General features: G+C 41.5%; 1 protein-coding gene across 1 annotated transcript in view; it reads right to left on the bottom strand.

Moving 5' to 3' along the window:
* Window positions 1-21: 21 nt before the first annotated feature.
* afap1l2 (actin filament associated protein 1-like 2) overlaps window positions 22-18,471 on the bottom strand; it is a 41,448-nt gene continuing 22,998 nt past the window's right edge. The window contains exons 5-19 of the mRNA XM_016251213.1: window positions 10,050-10,161; window positions 8,327-8,535; window positions 7,384-7,563; window positions 7,216-7,293; window positions 7,006-7,090; window positions 6,113-6,208; window positions 5,821-6,032; window positions 4,605-4,750; window positions 4,169-4,283; window positions 3,731-3,937; window positions 2,587-2,878; window positions 2,264-2,437; window positions 1,865-2,055; window positions 1,331-1,483; window positions 22-624 (exon numbers count right to left, since the gene is read on the bottom strand). Coding sequence (XP_016106699.1) covers window positions 598-624; window positions 1,331-1,483; window positions 1,865-2,055; window positions 2,264-2,437; window positions 2,587-2,878; window positions 3,731-3,937; window positions 4,169-4,283; window positions 4,605-4,750; window positions 5,821-6,032; window positions 6,113-6,208; window positions 7,006-7,090; window positions 7,216-7,293; window positions 7,384-7,563; window positions 8,327-8,535; window positions 10,050-10,161 — 2,277 coding nt within the window. The 3' untranslated portion in view covers window positions 22-597. The remainder of the gene's footprint in view (window positions 625-1,330; window positions 1,484-1,864; window positions 2,056-2,263; window positions 2,438-2,586; window positions 2,879-3,730; window positions 3,938-4,168; window positions 4,284-4,604; window positions 4,751-5,820; window positions 6,033-6,112; window positions 6,209-7,005; window positions 7,091-7,215; window positions 7,294-7,383; window positions 7,564-8,326; window positions 8,536-10,049; window positions 10,162-18,471) is intronic.

The following is an 18,471-nucleotide window of genomic DNA, read 5'->3' as shown; positions in this document are numbered from 1 at the left end:
TTGTAAGTACAAACGTTTATTTGAATAAAAAGTGCATGTTTCAGCTAGCGTACAGTAACAAATCAAAAACATAGAACGGATATGTAATATATATTCACATCTTGGTTACCAGCATACATGAACCAAGCTACAATGTACCAGAATAGCTGATTTACGAATTTTTTAATCTAAATGTTTCAATCTAAAAATAGAGGTTCTCGAAGTTCGCCTAACTGTTTTTTTTTGGTCTATTCTCAAGCTTGTGAAACATCCATCAAATAATGTGCACACCACTGGAAGAGTTATTTCAGTTATTCCCTTCCTTTCTCTTACATAAAATTGACTTGAATAGATTTAAAATCGATTGTCGTCCAGTGGCGTTATTTGGCAGGGAACAGAAAATATTGTCTTGGATCAGCTGCCTGCATGTACTCAGTACCATCTCAGCCTCTGAATGCAGAGAAGCAGGGACGAGTGCAGGGTGATGTTTTAGAGAGGCGGAGCCTGCAGGTCATTGGACACACCCTCTCTCTCTCTCCCTCCCTGCTTGAAGCATTTGCCTTAGCAGTCCTTTGAGCTTTGGCTAAAAAGTCAATTTGTGCTTTCTGTTCCCTTCCACTAGGTTGTGGATTTTTTCTCCCACTCCTGCAGAGAGAGAATGACATAACACAGGAATATATTGTAAAAAACAAAAAAAAACATGACTGAATACACTTGTGGTGGTAATGGTTTCAGATGGTAATACCATTAGAACTTTGCATAACCATATTCATATACCATTGTTATATATACACTACCGTTCAAATGTTTGGGGGAAAGTAAGCTTGTTTTAAATAAAGAAATTAATGTTTTTATTTAGCAAGAATGCATTCATTTGATCAAAAGTGACAGTAAAGACATTAACTTTGTTACACACAAAAATGTTTTCAAATAAATGCTGTTCTTTTGAGCTTTCCTTTCAAAGAATAATGAAAAAAATGGCTGCTGAAAATTCAGCTTTGCCATCAGTGAATAAATGTTTTTGTAGTAAAACATAGTTAACAGTTATTTTGTAGTAATATTTCACAATATTACTGTTTTTACTGTATTTTTGACCAAATAAATTGGCAACCTTGGTCAGAATAAGATCAAATTTAAACAAACAAACCTTTAAATGGTAGTGTATATACTGCTATTCATATGGTACTTTAATGTACTTCAAAGAATGCAATGGAATTGCCACGGTGCAAGTCCAAAAATCATGTTAATTAGTACTTTTCTGTGCATAGTTGCTTTGATTGAGAAATGTATTAAATGTTATCAAAAAGCTAAGCTCTCTGTTAGGACTATGGATGCATACGTGGACTCTGACCTTGGCCTTCTGCAGAACATTTCCTTTGCCGGATGCCTTGATGGACAGGGGTCTGTTCTTCAGCGCTGTGGCGGAGTTGACAGGTGAATCTCCATTGTTAGTGGTGTTGGTGGGTGTATTTGGAGCAAGGCTGGATACTGGTGCCATCTTGGGCTAGAATACACAACAATATAATCAGCTAGACTTGTGTTGCTCAAAAAAAGAAGAATTATTATAAACAGTGGAATTTTGTTCTTAACTATACTGAATATTTCCCCCTAGTATGCTTACGTCAGGTAAGCAGCTCCTTTGGTTTGGCAACAGATTATACACTACTATTCAGAAGTTTGAGTAGGTACGGTTTTTTATTTTTTGCTTGTTTGTTTTTGAAACGCGTATCTTATGCTCACCAAGGCTGCCTTTATTTGATCAAAAACTCAACACAGTAAAAACAGTAACATTGTGAAATATTACAATTCAAAATAACTGTTTCTGTTTTTATATATTTTAAATTCTATATATTTTTAAATTCTTATTTGCTGTCGTCATACTAACCGTTGAAGAAGTTTCCAGTAGACTGCTATCTACCGTGGTGCCCAGTGTAAAGGGTCCAGCTTCCACTTTTCTCAAATTCTCCTTCACCTCCATCAGGCTAAGCTCCACCTCCACTCGCCGACGCTCCGCCTCACGACACGTCTCCTCCATCTGCTTCAGACGAGCCTCCAGAGAGGCCTGCTGAGTAGGGTCTATACAAGCCATAATCAAAAGCATTTATTAGCATTTTACATTTAGAGTGACATTGTGGTGTTATGGTATGTCAGAACTAACAAGTAATATATAAAAACAATTGCAATTTGAAAATAGAAAGAAAACACAAAGTTGTAACACCATCAAAACTACTGCTTTTAACACATGGGCATTTCCAAACATGACCAATAGGTGGCGCTACAGTACCTTGGCAGGAGCTCAGCTCCTCTTTCACCTCTCGTCTGTCTTTCCTCAGTGTGGCCAGAGTGTTTTTAACCTCCTCCCTCTCTCCTTCCAGCCGGACTCGCTCGTCGGTGTAACGCCGCACGTCGGCTTCCGTCCTGTTCTTCCCTAATTTCACCTCAACCGACCCCGGGCCTGCTAAACATGAGGGAATGTGTAGGAGCTTTGAGTCATGACCTACATTCACATACTGAAGGTATGCGCACTTGAGTGCATGGCTGGGAAAAGCACAGCAGGGTAAATAAATAAAAGTTTTGTAGGTCTGTTTTACATGTGACGACCCTCACCTGCTGGAGAGAATTTGAGTTTATCGAGAAATCTATCTGTGCTGGTGGCTCTTCCTCTGGAGGTGGGTGGACTCTGGGGCGTCTGTGCAGATGTATGGGGTAGGGTTTGGGTTTGGGATGGCATCGAGGTAGGAGAGGCCCTCATTTGGCTTTCCTGACTGAGGAAACTGAATCTTTTAGTCTGGACGTGCAGATTGGGGGCTGGAGAGGGGTCTGTGTCCACTCTAGGAGCAACAGGTGGAGGATCGAGGTTCTCCGTGCTGCTTGGTAATGAGGTTTCATTTGTTTCATTCTGTTTTAGACAAGAATTGTATAGAAGGTTTTAAACATTTGTTTTAAAATATTTGTATATTTACACTGCCGTTCAAAAGTTTGGGATCAGTACTTTTTTTTTTTAATGTTTTTTAAAGAAGCTTCTTATGCTCAAGGCTGTATCTATTTGATTAAATGTACAGAAAAAAACTTTATTCATCAAAGAATCAAATAAAAAATGTATCACAGGTTCCAAAAAAATATTAAGCAGCACAACAGTTTCAACACTGATAATAAATCAGCATATTAGAATGATTTCTGAAGTATCATGTGGCACTGAAGACTGGAGTAATGGCTGATAAAAATTGGGCACTGCATCACAGAAATAAATTATATTTGAAAGTATATTAAAATAGGACTCCAATATTAGAAATTGCAATACTATTTCACAATATTACTGGGTTTTTTTCTGTATTTTTGATCAAATAAATACAGCTTTGATGAGCATAAGAAACATTAAAAATCTTACTGATCCCAAACTTTTGAATGGCAGTATACGTTTTTATTTAATTTTATATCATTATTAATAAGTAAATATTTGTATTCTGGCACTAACAACACCAAGGTAATGCATTTAATTACCAGGGAATGCACATACTGGCAAAATGTATATATACACTCTCATTCAAAAGTTTAAGCTCAGGTAATTATTTTTTTTTAAATAAATTTTTTAATGCAAGGATGCTTAAAATTTATGAAAAAGACAGTAAAGATATTTATAATGTTGCAAAAGATTTCCATTAAAAATGAGTCAATTTAAAGAAATGAAACGTACATAAATAGCTAAAATTTAGATCTAATAACATGTATTTTCCATTTTAAAATGGTTAACCTCTTTAGGGTGTAGCTGATCATCCTGGGGAGCAGCTGAGGGACTGAGCTCTGTCTGTGCGGTGTTGGACGTCTGAGGTGACACTCTGCCTGAGCTCGTGTGCAGGAAGGAGCGAACCGAGATCAGATCCAGATACACTCTGTCCTTCCCGTTCTCCTCACCGCTTGCTGTTCCCTCCTCGCTGTCATTCTGAACCACTTGAATCTCCTACAGCCGGAGAGAGCAACAGTATCATAGAGAAACATTAGTGAAGTTGGACGGCCTACAGGGTTACAAAAACACTTTCACAGCAATGACTTCCTGTCACTCGTATTATTTTTGGCAGAATGCTTAGTGAATCTTCCACTATCCTGAGTCTATGACTCAAAATAAGCACAGCTGCAGGAAAGTGGGTGCTGTAGATTAATGACAAAAGCATGGCAAGGGTGTCTCACCCACCTCCTGTTCGTTCTCTGTAGATGGCACATCATCGTATATGTCATCACAGGTATGAGGGTCTGACGGAGGGCTGTCTGTGTATGTGTTGGGCTCTGAGTACCTCCTCTGCATTAAACTGACAAATACAAACAAATCAGGCTCCAAAATCTCAAAAAAGCAAACAAACCTCTCATATGACTATGAATATTATTCATAAGTAATATGGGCCAATTTTATGGTGTATTTGTGTTTTATGCTATATTATATTTCATTTTGTCTGTTTACAGTTTCAGTCTCAAGGCTGTTATTCAAATTTTCTCCTTTTTTACACCATGGAAGAAACCCATGCAGGTTTGTGACAACATATGAGGGTGAGAAAATGACGACAAAATGTTCATTTTTGTGTGAACTATACTTTTTTTTTTTTATAACAACTGATGTACATGAAGTAACTTACTACATGGACGTCTTGGCAGCATTGACAATACTGGATATTCTCTCAGAGTTCACATAGTCGTAGGTGAGATCTTCTGGGTCTGTTTTGGTGCCTGTCTGTGACAGTATGAGCCCTAGCCAGTGGCCCATATCAGCAGAGGACTTGGTCTGAGAGGAAAGAGGAGGATATTTAATCATCGATGCCCCCTAAGATATTCATATATATTCACGGGTGCAGCTAGGCCTGGTAAAACTATCTGCCAAAAAAGAAAAATTGCATAAAAAAAATTCTATTTCAGATCAATATTCTATCAAGAAAATCTATTTACCAAAAAATCCAGAAAAAATGCATCACAGTCTCTGCAAAAACATTAAGCAGCACAACTGTTTTCAACATACTGTAGATAATATTAAGAAATGTTTCTTAAGCACCAAAACAGCATATTAGAATGTTTTATGAAGGATCATGTGACACTGAAGACTGGAGTAATGGCTGCTGAAAATTCAGCTTTACCATCACAGGAATAAATTGCATTTTCAAAATATTGAAGGGTTCATAACATTTCCATCACACGCTTGAGGTATTCGGCCAATCACAACGCACTGGATAGCTGGCCAATCACAGCACACCTCGCTTTTTCAGACCGATGAGTTTTGTAAAACTCGATGCGTTTCAAAAAGGCGGGGCATAGAGGAGAAACAATAATATACAGTATGTGGAAAATAATGTTTTTTTTTTACTTTAAACCACAAACATTTCATTACACCAAATACACCAAATAATGTTCTTTTTAGCAGCATCATATGACCCCTTTAAAAAATAAATCTGTTATAAGTTGTAAAAATATTCCACAATATTAGTGTTTTTTTTCTATATTTTTGGTCAAATAAATGCAGCTTCGTGAGCACAAGAGACTTCAAACTTCAAACTTTGGAACAGTAGTGGAACATTTGTTTAGCACATAAAAAAATTTGCTGTGAATCACACAAAGCTGTATACACCAGAACTGAATGAAAGGGAGGGGAGTTCTCAGAAATCTCATTCAGGTTGTTGGACTGATGCCAAAAGACGCGAGGGCATCAGACAGTGAACTGGGAAAAACAGTGGCTCATTATGAGAGTGTAAAGAATTACTAATCAGTCACCTCTGGTCTTCTGGTTTACTGTAACAAACAATTGTCCTATACAGATGTTATACACCACACACTTTGAGGTTTGAGTGACCTCTCTTTACTCACTTCTAGGGTTGCGAGCTCCTCTCCATCCATTTGGATGCGGAATGAGTACAGGTGCTCAGGGCTGGGGTCTGGCAGGACCATGCACCCCTCCAGAGCCACTGGCTGCTGGGACGCTTTGCTCTTGCTTTTGTCGTTGTAGATCCAAAGCTGCCTGTCCCTCACTGAGCACCACCTGCTTCTCCACTGAGTGTTCACCAGGACGTTTAGGTAGCCTGGAACAAAGAGAAGGTGATGAAAATGGTAGGTTTTGTGGAAGAAAACTTGTCAACTAATAATACTGATGATTGGTTACCTGACGTATCCACAGTCTTCTCCGGACTTTCCAAAGAGGAAACCTTCTTTTTTCCAATGTTCATAAGGTTACTAAACTTGCCGTATTTCTTCTTAACTAAAGTTTAAATGACAATTGAAAGGTAAATATTAAATACAATTACAATAATATAACTAGTACAGTAATATTGTGAAATATTATAATTTAAAATAAATTGAAAATGTAATTTATTGCAGCGATGGCAAAGCTGAATTTTCAGCAGCCATTACTCCAGTTTTCAGTGTCACATGATCCTTCAGAAATCCTTCTCATATGCTGATTTGATATCAATGTTGAACAGTTGTGCTGGTTAATATTTTTGTGAAAACCGTGATACACTTTGTTTTCCAGGAATATTTGATGAATATAAAATTCAAAAGAACAGCATTTTTTTTAAAAATATAGAAATCTTTTATAACATTACATGTCTTCAATGTACATAAAAAAATTGTTTTTGCATTTCTGCTAAATAAAAGTATAAAAATTACTTAAAAAATAATACTGACCCCAAAGTTTTGAACTTGTATATGATGCATATATACACACTATAATCAATTAAGCTTTCTACTCTGGAAGTGCCTGGTGAGGTATTACAACTTTAGTTGATCGCCTCGTTTCTAATGATCATGATGCATTTTTTATTCTTACATCAATGTATTTCCATTGAAAATAACAGGTATACAAAGTTATCAACTGTATTTGAATTGATACTGCAGTCAAGTCTGCAACTGATTATACAGCTGATTGGTTCATGGCTAAGCAACATTCTGAGGTGACAAGCATCTTCAGCTCTACCAGTTTAGACAACTTCAAGTCACTTCCAGTGTAGTCAAACAAACAGACACCTAAGAATTGCTGCAATGGTCCACTCTCACCATCTTTGTTCTCCAGGTTCTCTGCGTGACTGTCTGTGCTGCTGCCACTCTCAGATGCCACTGAATATCTCTCGCTTTGCTCACCCTGCCAGAAAGGGCAGAACTTTTAAGCTTAACATGATACAGAGACTACTTTATGAAAAATCCACCCAAAATTGGACAGAGTTTCATACATAAATCAATCAGAGAATAATCCCCAATCTATCATACCTTAGTACAGATGAGTGTTGTAGAGTCAGTTACATCAGCAGATCCTGCAGTATTCTTCGGACTAATTTCTTGAATAACCTTGAATAAAGATGAAAGGCTATAAACAATGTCCGCACAAACAGAACACTGATTATTCATCTATATGGGTCAGACCCCATTGGCCCTCACCTTTAGCCATTGTTCAGCCTGCTCTTTGCTCTGCAGTCCCAGGACGATGGCTTCTCCACCCAGTGGGGTTATTTTTAGCTTGTGCTCTTTTCTCTTAGTTTGTTTCTCTTTGTAGACAACACTGCAGCCCAGCAGACTGATATCCAGCAGTGGAGTCTGATCCTTTGAGCTTTTGTAGCACTGAACACAGTAGCATTAAAAAAAAAATCAGACACTGACTATTTTAATTAAATATAATTCCTAATAGAGCTTTATTAAAAATCGTGGCTATTCCACTAGTGCTAGTAAACGTCAACATAAAACATTTTTGTAGCAAAAATAGATCATGATGCTAGCAATGCCAAGGTCATGGTGCGATTCACAATAACTGCATGAACTGATCAAATGTATAGCTTCAATGCAAGTCAAGTCAGCATCTGCCAAATGCATAAATGAAAATGTTAGATGCCAAACGGTTGCATCCCATTTTTCTTCTGTAATGAGACATTTTTGAGAATTTTTAAGGGTGGAACTTGATTTTTTTTTCCACTGAAAATTGACTGAATCATGAAATGTTCCATGAGAGGTGGATGAAGGGGAGAGCTTTTTCAAGGTCTTTAAGAGGTCTTGGTGACACCATCCAAATAAAGTCACTTCAGGGGTGGCGCAAGTTATTACATTTTGATTAAACATTACAAAAAGACAAACTTGTATTCTTCATAATTATGTGCAACAATAAACCATACACAGGTAGACCAGTAATGTGCATTAAGAAAGTAAATATGGTCATTTTTTTTATTTATGTTAAATAAATTGTCTGTTTGAAGGGAATATTAAAAGCAAACATTTAAGTAAATAATTACTGCTAGTATTAGTAATGCATGTAAACATTCTGTGTACACATTCATATCATAGATGAGCTATGGGTGCTTATGTAACTGACATAAGCAATGATGTCACATACCAAGAGACGATGTTCGCGGATGACACACAGCTGTTTAGCCCACTGGCCGAGCCACTTCTTCCTCCAGAGGAAGGCACAGATGCGTGCATCTTTCATTAGCTCGATGGATGCCTCAGGAGACGGCCACTGGTGCTGCGCAGTGGACTTACCCTTCGTCACTTCTTCCTCATCATAGGACTCGTACGAACTGCTCACTGGTTCTGTATCTTCTGTAAATGCGAAATGTGAGAAATATATGAATCAATAAGCAAAGGCGGCGAGGCTGGTCTCATTTGTTCATTGCCCGTGCACTGAGATAAAAGAACGTAAAAATCCTCTAAATAGCAAGTAATTCCCTACAAATTCTGTTGAATTTAGCATTGTGTGAGAGAATTGTAACTCAAAATTTTTCAGTTTTTTTCAGTCCTGTGTGAGTTTCTTCCGTGGAAAACAAAAGGAACGAGATGAGGATTAGTAAATCAGAACATGATGGAGGGGAATGATTGTTTTTTAATTGGTTTGTCTAGATAGTTTAGTCTAGATAAAGGTATTTCTGAGAGCTTTGGGGCACAGAGAAGTAAGAGTACATCATGAATATGGCAGGCATGCTCTTAAGCAAGCAAGCACATGCAAAGTCAGCAGCCTTGAGCCTGGATGCATTAAACAATGAGGTTTTCTCAGAGCCGTGCACTTCACCGCAGCCTATAAAGTTAGTGCTGTTTGATTGTTTTTCTCTCTTGATGTACACTGAGAGAAACAGAGATAGATACCCCGAGTGATCACAGCATAGACCACACTGTTTGAAGCATCTATGCGCTTCCTGACCCCTGTGATGATGGCAAAGCACCCAAAATCTATAGAAACACAGGAGGACAATAAAAGGGGAAATGCAATAAGGGAGGAAGAGAAAAAAAGATCAGGTGAGAAGCTGTAGATAGTGAAACCTTATGTGGCTTACATGTCACATGAAAGAAACAGGAAGAGTAAACAAGTGTGTTTGATGCATGAGAAATGTTCATTAGTATTGCAATACTGATATTTTGGGGCTGCACTAAATATTTGTGTCTTGTGGTTTTTATGCAACCAGCAGCATCACTGCTTGTATTATTTTAGGGTTTCATCACTGTCAAAACGTATCCAAGTAGAAATGCACTCATCCTAAACCATGAGGCTTGGCTTGATATCAGCTGCCGAAACATCAGATTTTGGCCATGCACAGCCCTAGTGTTGATATTACACAGCACAGCTGCATGCTAATGCCTCTGTATCCTTTGACCAAGAAGAGACGTCATCTGAAGAATATTGTAAATGGTTGTCCCCTCGCTGGGCTGAACTCTGCGACCCCAGCCAAGTGCCCCATCACTGTTGGCCCCATTTCCTGGGCTCACGGTCAATGTTCCGTCACTGTGTGCCCAGAGCCAGAGAACCGGCTACTGTTGAACAAAGACCATTACTGTTTTCTGCGCTCCCTGCCCGCAGGCTTCTCTGTATCACTGTAACGCTGTAGACTACAGTGGGACGGAGCTAAAACAGAGCACTCAATGACCACAGGTTGCCTCTCGTAAGGCAAAAGTGAAAAGGACAATGTTGAGGAAAATAAAAAGTCACAAATCACTAACCTAATCTTTGGAAATATTATTTTTTAACCAGGTTATAAATGGCTTGACATGAACGTCAAAGTAAAGAATAAACCATAGAAGGTAATGTGTATTTAGGTCAACTTTGGACCCAATTTGAGACGTACCATTGATGCTAATAGGATCATAGGGTTGTGGATCTTCATAGTAACTTTCAGTCTCTATACACGCAGGAGCAGGAGGTGGTGGAAGAGGAAACGGCTCCCTTCCCATGTTGCACTGAGATAAAAAGAATGAGAAAAAAGAGAAAGATAATTAACATCAGAGATAAAGAGAGAAAGAGATAACATTATGTCAACATACTGATTATTTCATTGAATTATAATGCCACTTTTATGTTTTTTCTATTGAAAATGCTGTTACGTTGGATGCTGGTCTCCTGAATGTGATTTTTATTAAATAAATATATTTTAAAAATTTAATTCAATTAAAGAGTAAATAAAAAAGTAAGTCCGTATAGGGACCAACTCTCACTATTTACTACTTGCTTATTAGCATGCCTATTATTAACATATTGTCTGTTTATTAGTACGTATAAAGCACATATTCTGCATGACCATATTCTACATCACTAATCCTACCCAATACCTAACCTTAACAACTACCCTACTAACTATTAATAAGCATCAAATTAGGAGTTTATTGAGGCAAAAGTTGTAGTTAATGAATGTTAATGGCGAGAATTGGACCTTAAAATAAAGTGTGATTAAAAATTATCTAATGTAGTATTAGAATAAAAGATCAGGAATGTGTAATCAGAAAACAAGTCAATTTCAGGAAGGAACGACAGGCAAGACATCCTTGATCAGCCAGCTTCACCACACCATGCTGGTCAACTAGCTTAACTACCCACGTTTTGCTGATTAACTGCATGACTAGCTGGAGCTAGACCACCAATAAACCATCATAAACCAGCCTGATCCAGCATGGAAGCCTATGCTGATCTTTTCAGCAGACTTCATAAACACAACGTGCAAAGTACACCAGCACAGAGACTGTATCCAAGCTGAACATCTCTAACACACGCCCATGTAATGAATCAAATAGAGGGACTCTCAAGAGATGAGCTTAACTAGTCGTTTCTGCACCTGTCTTTCATGTGGGCTTTTCTTTCTGACCGAAGTGCGATTCTTCCTCAAAACTGATCTCTCTCTCTGACCTCAGCCCTGCTCAGCTTGAGAAGGAATTCCACACGTGTTTGCCTGCAGGAGTAATGGTTTTAAAAGGGTGTGGAGCTAGCGATGAGGGTTCCCAAATCAGCCAGTTCATAACATTACTAAATTCCCCACTGATACCCACAATGCAATGACAGCCCCTGGGCAAACTGAACACTGATCCTTTCCTCATGACACACACACACACACAGGGCTGATTAGGGCTAGCGGTAACTTGTGAACCACAAAGTTGAATGATGACAAGAGGTTACAGACAGACGGCTGGGAAAATGTCCTCTTGCCTGCATTATATTTTATACTAAGTGGCTGGATTGAAACCTCTTGTTTGACATGACGTGCTTGTGCTTCTCGAAAGCAGAGGTGAGGCGAGCAGGCAGGCTAAGTGATGGCAAGGCATGTATATAAACAACGGGATGTTAAGGACACAGGAAGTTGAATGCAAAAGCTTGCTAGAGGCTCCGCTTCAATAAGCCATGCAGAACGAAAGTCAAAGAGTTATGTGATCTCAAATGTAAAGTGATCAACAAAATATATTAGGGTTTTGGTGGGAAAATAAGAGCAGCCCAAAAGATAAGGAACATGTCGATTAAACTGTGTAGAAAGTATTGTTTTTCTCACATCAATCCCAACTCACAACCCCCACATTTTTCACTTCATCCCGCCCTCACTCTTCTGACACTCAACATAAAATCTCTGAAACAGAAAACAGTGTGCTGAGTCCTCAGGCATCTGACAATGATTAAAAAGAAAGTGAAGGCATTTCAGGGAAGGCTACAACTCTGTATCACTTCTTCTCCGGCCACTGCTGAAGGTCAAGACCATGTCCACATCCCAGTATCAACATGACAAAAGTGGTATCTGTTTATATGCTGTTAATTGGATATAAAAATCACTGTGAGTAAAAGACAAATCCTAAAATCTTAGAACTGTACGTCGAGACTGAACTCCACCCAAGGCTTGTTTTCATAATCTAATCCACAAATCACACCATCTTCTCCTTAAAAAGAAAAAAATGTAGTCTATATAGGAAACATTTCAAGAGTAAGACATAAATAACGATAAAGAACCAGTCTTTGGGACAAAAAGCAAAAATTTCAAGTGGGCAAGAGACCAAAAGAACACCCAGAACATGGAAAATCCCCCCGTTCCCATGCCAAAAATCCAGTGAAGAAAAAAAAACTCACCAGGGCCAAAACACTTCTGAGGTAGAGAGGGTACTGAAGGAAAATAATCTTTTTAGTCTTATTAAAAACAGGAGTGGCTTTCTGAACTACTGTCATCACGTCATTCATGGGTTTCTGTCTTTATTAAAATCATTATAAGTCAACTATGGGAAAAAATAACAGCATCATTATTTAATTCAATTGTTTAATCAAATCAACTTAATTTAAACTCCATTAATTCAGAATTACATTGGAACTTTTTTGTAGCATTAGTGCTGATCATTAACCACTACTATTTTGAAGTCTGTGGCCTCAGTGCTATTTTAGTGTGTTGCTATTTTCAGTCCAGCAAGTAGCTGTGAGACTGCAGCGTGTGCACACTTCTGTTTACAAGTCAAATCCGAACAGAAACACTAACTGACTCGAAGTCTATCTTTATAGTTCATGAACAGAGTAATCTGGGTACGAACAGGCAGGAGAGAGGTGTTATGGGGCCACCTTGCAGTTTGGGTCAAAGCATGGACGAAAGTGAAGAACAAGTTGAAGAGTCCACTGGAATTCTGAGAGTACGGGTTGAAGAGAGTGTTTTCACCATAGACAGGGCTGTCCTGGGGCAGAACTGTGAGTATTTCCGTGCTCTCTTCCGCTCTGGGATGAAGGACAGTCAGCTGAACGAGTTGCACCTGCAGGGAGGCTTGAAAGCCAGGGGTTTCCTCATTGCCATGACAGTTTCCAGGGGTGAGTGCCCTGCTATAAGAGACCCAGACGAGATCGTGGAGGCTGCCGAGTGTGCGGCCTTCCTCCAAGTCGACGTCCTGGTCCAGCACTTGATAGACCTTCTTGATACCGACAACTGCATTCTTCTGTACCACACAGCAGCGGTGTACGGCTTGTGGAGGCTGTTTCACAGTGCTGCAGTGTTCATTCGTGATGCTTATAGCGACGTGCAAGATGCTCTCGAGGCACTTCCAGAAGAGCTGATCTGCTACGTTGAGTCGCATTCACCAGCATCGTTTGTCGCTCTAGGGACTCATTCACCATCCATGAAGATTCTGCAGGACTGCTACAGGACGGTGTTTTACCTCGATGAGAAACCGGGCGCTTGGAAATATCTGACTGATCTACCAACAGACGCCAGCACCTCTATGGCCGGGGTGGCTGTTGTGGAGAACCGACTGTATATCGTTGGAGGAGTGCGAGGAGTTAGCAAGGAAACGGTTGACTTGAGCTTCTGTTATGACACAGATTCCAACACTTGGAATGTGTTCGATGGTCCTCAGCAGTCTAGGTATAACTTTACCCTGGTGGGTCACAACGGACATTTGTACGCCATCGGAGGTGAATTTGACAAAAGGATCATGTCCTCGGTAGAAGCGTGTGATGTTTCTACGGGCGCATGGACATTTTGCAAGCACACACCTCGTTCGGTGGCTGCGGCGGCTAGTGGTGTTGCCAGGCGTAGGATATTTGTGTGTTTCTGGAAGCCACCGGATACTACGGACATTTATGAATATGCACCTAAAAATGACAAATGGACGCTGGTCACCACTATGGTCAAGCCTCAGAGTTACGGACACTGCATGGTGGCTCATGGCGACAACCTGTATGTCATAAGGAACGGCCCCTGTGATGACTTCCTGCGCTGCCTCATGGACTGCTACAACATCACTACGGGTCAATGGACGGCCATGCCAGGACACTACGTCAATAGCAGGGGTGCCCTCTTCACGGCTATGGTGAGGGGGAACTCTGCGTTCACCGTCAACCGCAGTTTGACCCTGGAATATGTCATTTGTGGTGACAAGTGGAAGCCTCGTAGACAGATGACGGGTTTTCCAAAAAGTGGCTCGCTTTGGACTTGCTTACTCAGACTGCCTAAGAGCACAGATGCACAGCAGGAACGTGATGCAGAGGAAGCCCTGGAGATGGACGCCAATGTGCAATGTGTGGAAGAAGATTCAGTAGAGGCTAATTATCCACCGTAGGGACTGCAGATCATTCTGTTATTTTATTTGCAATCGTAATTAAAGGAGCAGTATATTACAAAGTGTTTCAAACCTGTATGACTTTCTTTCTTCTGTTGAGCACAAAATACTTTTTTTTTTTAAATGCACTGTACACTGTTTTCTATATTCTTCAAAATATCTCCTTTAAAAAAAAGAAAGTCATACAGGTTTAGAACAACACACGATTGAGTAAATGATGACAGAATTTTCATTTTTGATGACAATATTTCCCTTTAATTATTTAAATGCACAAATGAATCTAATGTTCTAAACAGTAAATAAAAGCAACTGTCTCTTCGCAAACTGTCAACGGCAAATGAGAGACACGCAATAAATAAATAGGTGTTATAAATAAATAGGCCTAACGTTTCTAGTTCCCACACTTACAGTATGCACACGCACACGTGTCCATGCTCTAACTGCGGTTCTCTAGCCTCTATAAACAGCTCCCCGATCGCTTGTGCAGCTGCTGTTAATCAGCCCCAGCACCCCGCAGATGGGTCTGAAGTTCAAAGACTTCTCACTGGAGAGCTCTAATACTCTCCATCCTCCTGTCTGTCTGTATGTCTGACCGACTGCAGACTCCCACAGCAGATACAGGAGTTACAAAGTATTTCAACACAGAGACTCCACGCTTTTGCTTCCTTACTTGTATTTCTATCATTTGATGAAAATGAGTATGTTATCTTTTAGGAGAATTACTGTTTCTAATCAAGGCAGGCTTCATTATCGACTAGTTATTTGGCTACTTTGTGGCTTATAAACAAAAACACACAGCCATTTTTTCGAGCATGGGAAACAGATACATAACAAATATGTGGTCAAAATGAAAGTAAACAGCAGATAATAAATGAGAGCAGGACCACAGTGTCTTGCATTGTAGGTAGTGAGATTGAAAGGCAGATATAGCTAAATGAAAATACATACATAGCTTTTTTTTTTTTGTAGATTGATTATATTCACCAATATGTATTTACTCTGTTATGGCTTCTTTTAACCAAACTGCAATTAAATAGAATCAAAATATTTAATGTTTATGTAAAATAAAGTACAAATCTAGTTAAAAATAATAATGGTATGTTATTCACACAGTGAAAAATAACAATAATAATAATAATAATAATGATAATAATATAGAAATATAATATTTAAAATTATGCACCTTTACATGAACCAATAAAAGAAATATTAAGCAACATATATTTAACTTAAATATTTTAATACATAAAAAAACATTCATCCATGAACATTTGTTAGTGATGATGTAAACAAATCATTGATTCTTGAATTACTAAATCACAGATTCCTCAATCACTGAATATTTGTATTATGAATCAATTAATTGAAAAGCACTAAAAATGTGTGTTAAAATACTTGTGATATGCACAAAAAATAACTGCAAACATAGCTTGACTATTCAATATACTGTATACTGTATTGCCCAATACTAATAGTAGATTCTATATAGTGTTGCATTTGTGTTGGCGAAAGTTTCTTTTAAAAGTAATGCATTACAATACTGCGTAACTTTATTAAATGTAACTAACTGTGTTACTTAGTTACTTTTTATGGAAAGTAACGTCTCGGTTACGTACGTAACCCTCGTTCCCTGAAGGAGGGACGGAGACGTCACGTCGGATGACCGACGAATTGGGATCTCGCTTAGAGGGATCAATCTACTTACAGTGTAAACTAAACGAGCCAATGCACATTGGCATGCGATTATTGCATCCAGCTGCTGCTGATCACAGCGTGAGTATAAGTAGGCAGCAGATGCAGCGCATATTCAGATTTTTGCTGAGGAGCCGAGTCTTCATTGAGAGGAACTTCAGCTCCACTGCCTGTAAAGGCTCAAACGGGGGCTGCTGTAGTGCCGTGAGCACCAGAGTCAGGTCCCAAGAGGGTATAGAGGGGGGCCGTGGAGGATTTAACCTTCTCGCCCCCTTAAGGAACCTGACGACCAGGTCATGCTTCCCCAATGACCTCCCTTCTACGGGGTCGTGGTTAGCAGCGATTGCAGCGACATAAACTTGCAGTTTGCAGCATCGGAGGGTGAGCCGGAGGGAGACAGCCTTCGCTCCACCCCTTGCTGCAAAAAGGACAGCACAACTCCGATCGGGCATCTTCGGGGGTCTTCTCGGCAAAAAAGGACACCACTCAACGAACAGGTTCCACTTCAAGGAGTAAGCGTGTCTTGTAGACGGTGCTCTTGCCGACGTGATGGTGTTCACCAACTCCTGGGGCAGGTCACCTAGAACCTCCGCGTCCCGTCCAGGGACCAGACATGAAGTTTCCAGAGGTCTGGACGCGGCTGCCAAAGGGTGCCCCGTCTCTGAGTCAGTAAATCCTTCCTCAGAGGAATCGGCCAAGGAGGGGCTGTGGCGAGGAGCATTTGTTCCGGGAACCAGGTCCAGGTAGGCCAATAGGGTGCCACCAGCAGGACCTGCTCCTCGTCCTCCCTGACCTTGCACAGCAACTGTGCCAGAAGGCTCACTGGGGGAAACGCATACTTGCGAAGGCCCCGCGGCCAGCTGTGTGCCAGTGTGTCCGTGCCGAGTGTTCCCTCGGTCAGGGCGAAGAACAACTGGCAGTGAGAGGTTTCTGGAGAGGCAAACAGGTCTACCTGAGCGGCTCCGAAACGTCCCCAAATCAGCTGGACCGTCTGGGGATGGAGTCGCCATTCTCCCGAGAGCACAGCTCGGGACAGCTTGTTGGCTGCCTGGTTGAGCAGCCCAGGAATGTGAACAGCAATGCCTGGAGACCTGCTCCAGGGGCACTCCTGCCCGGAGGAACGCCAGGTCTGACCACGGGGTGAAGGTTTGGCGGCACGCCGGTGTAACTTGGACCCGGAAGGTGCCGCGTTGCCACGCCCACCTCGGGACTCGGCCATGGAGCCAGTGCTGCAGCAGTCTCAGATGGAGCAGCCCGAGCGGCGTGACTGCCGCCGTGGTTGCCATATGCCCCAGGAGCCTCTGAAACTGTTTCAGTGGGACCGCCATCCTGCTCTTGAATGTATTCAAGCAGTTCAACACCGACTGAGCACGTTCCTGCGTGAGGCATGCTGTCTGTTCGGCCGAGTCCAACTCCATACCAAGAAAAGAGATCCTCTGCATCGGGGAGAGTTTGCTCTTTTCCCAGTTGACCCAAAGGCCCAACAGGCTGAGGTGTGAAAGTACCAAATCCCTGTGCTCGCACAACTGAACCTGAGACTGAGCGAGTATGAGCCAATCGTCAAGGTAGTTGAGAATGCGAATGCCCTGTTCTCTCATGGGAACAAGGGCTGCCTCCGTAACTTTCGTAAAGACACGGGGCGACAGGGACAGCCCGAAGGGCAGGACCTTGTACTGGTATGCCCGCCCCTCGAACGCAAACCGCAGGAATGGCCTGTGCCGCGGAAGGATCGAAACATGGAAGTATGCGTCCTTCAGGTCGATCGCTGCGAACCAATCTTGGGGACGGATACACCTGAAGATGCATTTCTGCGTGAGCATCTTGAACGGGAGCCTGTGAAGGGCCCGGTTCATGACTCGCAGGTCCAAGATAGGTCTCAACCCACCACCTTTCTTGGGTACAATGACGTAAGGGCTGTAAAACCACAACCTCATATCGGCTGGAGGAACCGGCTCTATTGCGTCCTTCGCCTGTAGGACTGCGATCTCTGCACGCAAGACAGGGGCATCTGCTGCTTTCACTGACGTAAAGTGGACACCCCTGAACTTGGGAGGGCGCCGGGCGAACTGAATCGCATAGCCGAGCCTAACGGTTCGACGGAGCCATCGAGACGGGCTGGGTAGCTCTAGCCAGGTTCCCAGACGCCACACAAGTGGCATCAACGGAACTACAGGCGTACCCGCAGTGGGGCAGCACGGAAGAACGCAGGGACCCGGCCCGGGCGTCTCGTTGCCGGTCCGAGGCGGGGTCTGGGTGTGTGTAACACTGACCTGCGTTTGAGCAGAGGGTGCGTGGGTAGTCCGTTGGTTCGTCCTCCCGATCCGCCCACTGCTGCTCACTGGCGAGAGAGGAGGGTGAGTGTGATACGGCTCTGGATCGTCCACAACCCCCGTCCCCTCAGGGGACCCAGAGAAAGAAGAAATTGCTTTTTTGTCAAGAATTTGGGTACCACTGACCGCGAGGTCAGAAAAAAGGAAACAAAAGATTCTCCACCCGGCCCTCCTCCGGGGGAGG

This window comes from Sinocyclocheilus grahami, unplaced genomic scaffold (assembly GCF_001515645.1).
Source record: "Sinocyclocheilus grahami isolate Dianchi unplaced genomic scaffold, SAMN03320097.WGS_v1.1 scaffold26.1, whole genome shotgun sequence".
NCBI classification, from domain to species: domain Eukaryota; kingdom Metazoa; phylum Chordata; class Actinopteri; order Cypriniformes; family Cyprinidae; genus Sinocyclocheilus; species Sinocyclocheilus grahami.
Note: the sequence above shows the minus strand (reverse complement) of the source record. Positions and strands in the feature narration are given on the sequence as shown.